At 36.9% G+C, this 5,307-nt stretch overlaps 1 protein-coding gene across 1 annotated transcript; it reads right to left on the reverse strand.

Annotated features, from left to right (window-relative positions):
* Positions 1-1,557: 1,557 nt before the first annotated feature.
* Positions 1,558-4,809, reverse strand: LOC143861026 (transcription factor MYB30-like). The gene is made up of 3 exons (XM_077371910.1): positions 4,490-4,809; positions 3,987-4,116; positions 1,558-2,439 (listed from the first exon to the last, which is right to left on the reverse strand). Exons 1-3 carry the CDS (start codon positions 4,620-4,622, stop codon positions 1,962-1,964), a joined length of 741 nt encoding a protein of 246 aa, XP_077228025.1. The 5' UTR covers positions 4,623-4,809; the 3' UTR covers positions 1,558-1,961.
* Positions 4,810-5,307: the final 498 nt, after the last annotated feature.

Raw genomic sequence — 5,307 nt, forward strand, 5'->3', positions numbered from 1 at the left:
TTCCTTCAGCTTTGCTATTAGTGCCCTTTTTAATTGAAGTCTACCTTAAATTCCCAACCAAGTGTTCAAAAAACTTGTACTAGAAAAGAGGATAGGAAATGCTAGAGTTGACAAAGTACTACTACCCATTAAGAAAATTGAAACCTTGACGTTTACTGTACTGCACATGTCTATCCCCATTAGCATGATTTTGAGGATTATAATAAAATGTAACAATCTCCAAATGGATAGTAAAACTTTCAACTTGCAAGAGATGCCTTTTTTCAGAGGTTTGCTAGCATCACAAGGAACCCGTTTTGGTAAAAACAAAAAGGTTATAGTTTTGCAACACCACAAGACAAAGAGACAGCTGCTTTGCCCATCAGAGAGAGAGAGATAGAGTTGGGCTGGCTTAGGCCAAAATGTCTAAAATACCCTTACGGCAGGGCTAAATTTTTGGGCAGGATGGGATTCCTCCAAAATAATCAGAATAGCGGATTGGAGGAAAGTCTAGTCGGGGAACCAAGTTCGGGCGGCTTTAGTGGAAATGGCAAATAATTGAAAACTTAAACGTTGGAAAAAGGGTATTTTGGTTACTTCCAGAATATTTATTTCTAAAATTGAGCTCATTTTGTGTTTGTAAGCTACTGTTAAAATCCTAGTTGACTCGGCGCTTTTATTGACTCTGTAGGGCAAAACACATAACGCAGCTAAGGCAAAAGGAAGTCGACTCAGACAAATACTTCTTCCACATTAGACGATAGCAGAAAGGGGAAGAAAACTGAAAAAACAATAAATCTAAAAACCAGAAAATCTGAAAATCTAAACTCAGAAATTTGTAAGCCCTTTGTTTTTTGGAAATCACAAACTGAGTTAATCGAAAAACCATAAAAAATTCCTTGTAGATCAGAAAATCCAAACCCAAAAATCTTAACTCCCTCGTTTTTTCTGAAAACCCAAAACCAGTAAATCAAAAAACCATGAAAATCCCCCTATAAATTGAAAAATTCAAACCCAAACGCCTTGTTTTTGGAAATCCCAAACCCATTAAATCCTAAGCCCATCTGAATCCCTTGTAAATAGGAAGAACCAACAAAAAAAGAGAAGATGAGTACTATATATTTATACGTATTATCCACACCGTGTCTTTCCTTTGAAAAAACAAATAACTCCAAGAAACCGTAATGCACCTTTGGTATTTCCGGGATTGGGTAATCAAACAGAGCCCATGGGTAAACCGGAGTTAAACCACGCCGCGCACCAAGGTCTGATACCACTTATTGGGACCCGGGTAGAACTCACCATTAAAAGCTAGCCATTAAGGGGAGGGTGCCCAACTCCTTACAAGCCCATCCACTTGTCTTTTACTTTTCCGACGTGGGATCTTTGCTTTCGTGTTGAACCCGAACACATTACACCATCTTGTTACATATTTTAAAGGTGAAACTAGTCTAGATGTTTAAAGAAACCAAAGAGTAACGGCTAAAGGTTTTAATTATTTGATTGTAGAATACAAAGTGGGTTGAATGCAAATGCATAATTGAATTTGACATCTTCATGCAAACATAAAGTTAGATGAGATAAGAAGGGTTTCTCAATGAGATTTCTAATAAATGGGCTTTAGGGTCATGACATACAATTTTATGAACTCAACCTCTTTCACTATATATATGTTACATCTCCACTTCCAGTTGTTAGACTTCCCAAAGTCATCCTATCTCTTTACAAAAGCATCCCCTATTACTAGTCAATGGAAATTCCTATCTTATTTTCTTTTAACAATTCAAATCCTCACCAACGGATACATTTTCAAAATACCCACCACGGAAGAGGACGGCCCCACATTTTTTGGTTTAGTCATTTCTACGGGTGGGAAATTATCCATCAGCTTTCCCAACGGTCAAAAACCGATGAGAAACTATTCAAATTATTTCCCTGCGAAAAAAATTCCACTGTTTACCCACAATCAGGCTGTTGTCCGGTCAAATTTCAGGCATCCCCGGCATATCGCCTACTTGAATTAAGAGATCTACCCAAAAATTCATGCTATCATCGCTATAAAGATTTGCAATTGATGAGATTTGGAATTGATTTTGTGGTTCCGTGGCTGTCGCCGGAAAATTCTCCGGCAACAAAGTGTCTGACCGAACAGTATCAAAAATATCTAGACCTTCTTCGTTCTTGACGGTCATGTTGCCATTCTTGCTTGTTGCAACAGAGGAATCATTGCCCGATGAGGAGAAATCGCATGAAGAATGTTGTGGTGATACTGGAAGGTGGTCAGAATTCTTGAATCTTTGGTGGGTCGGAAAATCCGACGGCGTAGATTCAATCTCAATAGGCCTTCTGGCTTCTTGGGCGGTTAGATTTTGATTGAGGCGCTTCTTCAAGTGGGTGTGCCAGACGTTTTTTATCTCATTGTCGGTTCGTCCTGGTAATCTTGCTGCAATTGCTGACCACCTGAAATTAAATGAAGATATATAAGACATTTGTGCTAATTTTAGTTTTAATCTTGATTAAGAACTTTGTAATTGCAAAAGAAGTCCCGTTAAGGCAAAATTCTTATTTAATGATCTAGTGGTAGCAAACTTAAGAGAATCTTCAGATTTCAGCTAATGTCTTCATGATCAATTCCATATTGGAATTCCAAGAGAAAAATATTAAAAAAATCCGTGCCTCGTGTTTGTATGATATTAGTGTGTGTGTGCATGCTCGCACTTGTGCGAGAGAGAGAAAGAGAGAGGGAGAGAAAGAGAGGAAACTACACTTTGCCAATTCAATATCTATTTTGGTTTGTATGCTGCTTTGGTATGAATTGAATCTTATATGCAAATGGTTTTTAAGTTAAAGGAAAACACTTCGAAAAACGGGATTATGTTTAGAAAATAAAAAGGGGCTGAAATGACAGTTGGTTAGACCCTTTTAATGTGTATTTATTGCTTTTATGGGGATTTGATCTCCCCTCCATTTGTCTTTTAGTGGACGTGGCTCCACTGGTTAGTGCCTGTTTTTTTTTCCCAAAACGGGATTCCGTTTTCCTAGCAGTGCTCTAAGTTAAATATGTAGATTTGCAAATCATAGTTATTATAGTTTTAGAAAAGATATGGTTAATGGCTTCTAAAGAGAACTTAATGTCCCATTTGCAAGTAATAAGACTGGAAATTGTAAATCAAAATCAATGTTTCTTTTTGGAAATTGATATTTCCGCTCCCTTTTTAGACCAATCCACTCCAATTTGGAGTGGATTGGTCTAAAAGGGGAGCGGAAATATCAACTCCCCTATGCTTTGGATATTTCCGCTCCACTTTTAGACCAATCCACTCCAACTTGGAGTGGATTGGTCTAAAAGTGGAGCGGAAATATCAGCTCCCTTCTTTTTTTGTGAGAAATCATCGTAGTGTTTATGATAGTTATTATGTATTGAAAATAGAAGAGTCTTGTATGTTTTCTAGGGTCTTTTATGCTAGGCTAGATCATCCAAGATTCCCTAGAGTATTTCTATGATGATTCTTAGGTTACCTAAATGACTCATGGGGACTACAACAAATTGCTTAATGTAATTAGCTATTTTAGGAGTGTTTTGTGTCTATTAAGTATGTAGTCATTTTTTTGGAGATTGCAAGGTAAGCTGAAAAAAGTGGGTACACAAGAGAGAAAAAGGGTAAAGATTAAGTTAAAAAGGGAGAAGAACACCAAGTTACTTGTAAGTGTTTTAATTGAGATATATAAGAGTCCTTTTATTCTGGTGTTTATTTGTGATTTTAGAGGAACTCTACACGGACCCTTTCGCCATGCATCTCCATTCAACTTGGGCCAACAGAGATTAAACTAAAATTAATCTTATTTGCAAACAATAACCAATTTTATTGGCATCCATGGAGCTCGATTCTTAAGCTACAATGTTCTTCATCAGAAAATGTGTGCTGAATTTCATACGTAATATCCTGATTTTGAAGAAAGGAAAAAAACGGTCTATGGGATTTAGAAATTGGCGCCTCAATATGTACCTGTTCCCAAGAATTTCATGTAGTTTGATGATAGTTTCCTCTTCTTCCCTGCTGAAGTTCCCTCGTTTAATATCCGGATTCAAGTAATTCGTCCATCGGAGTCTGCAACTCTTTCCACACCTTAATAGACCTGAAAATGACAAGAAAGAAACAATATGAAAATCTTGGGATTCTATGAAAATTCAATGATTATTTTTTTTCCATTATCTTAGAGCTGAACTTATTATCATGGATATATACTGAATGGAACATCTCATTCAGTAAGAACATCCTTGAAATTAGATCGAAAATCCGATATTTCTGCATAAAACTGGTATGGATTTTCAAAAATGTATCAAAGAAGATGCCACGGTCACAATTGAAATTAAGTTTAAAAAAATCACGATTAACAAGGAAAACACTTTTCGAAAAAAAAAAAAAAAAACGATTAGACAAATGAAACTTTTTTTCCTCTTCTAGATCTAGAGCTTTTGACACAAACCCATTTGGGATTTCGCATTTACCAGCTTGTTTGGGAAGCGCACGCCAATTCCCATGGCCGTAACTCTGAATGTAAGATATCAATATCTGGTCTTCTTCTAGAGACCATGGTCCCCTCTTTAGTCCCATCTTCTCACAACAAGGAGCTCTCCCCATCTTTCAAAACACTCTCCAACCCAACTCTCACAAGCTCAAAAACTCTCCTTAAAGCAAACCTATTTATCTAAGGATCCAATAACAATGTGCAACAAATAGTCCAAATACAGGATCAATTTTCAAAAACTAAGTCTGAAATTTCTAGGAAGGAGGGGCCCTCGTGGAAGGTGCTTTTGAGATTTGTCTAAATATTAAGAAGGGGTCCATACGGATTTCAAGAAGGCTCATTCAGCATTAAAAAAAGGGACCCAATGACATAATAATCTTTTGAGAGATTCCTCACATGTACTCTGTGGGTGGATGCTTCAAAGGGACTTTTCGTGGAAGTGAGCTCCAGAGTCATATGGTCAACAAAACGTGGGAAAGTCCAAGAAAAAGAAATGGGTTTTGTGAACGGGAACATTTCCACCCCCTCTTTTTTGACTTTTTCTAAAAGTGAAGTTAATATGAGGAATAAACAGACAAAATGGGTGGAATGCTGGAAAAATAAGGTGAAAATATCATTCGTCTTTGTCAATTTCAATCACAAGAGATTGGATCAATTGGGTTTGTGGCATGGAGGAGGAGAAGTAATGAAGTGCCAAACTAAATATTAAAAAAAAAAAAAAAAATTAGAAAAACAGGTTTCACTCCTTATAGGTTTAGGAATTGCTTTCATTTTACTCTAGCTTGGAAATGAGATGGG

The sequence above is a fragment of the Tasmannia lanceolata genome, unplaced genomic scaffold (assembly GCF_043159265.1).
Source record: "Tasmannia lanceolata isolate RefF3 unplaced genomic scaffold, GAP_Taslan_0.1 ptg000037l, whole genome shotgun sequence".
NCBI lineage: Eukaryota > Viridiplantae > Streptophyta > Magnoliopsida > Canellales > Winteraceae > Tasmannia > Tasmannia lanceolata.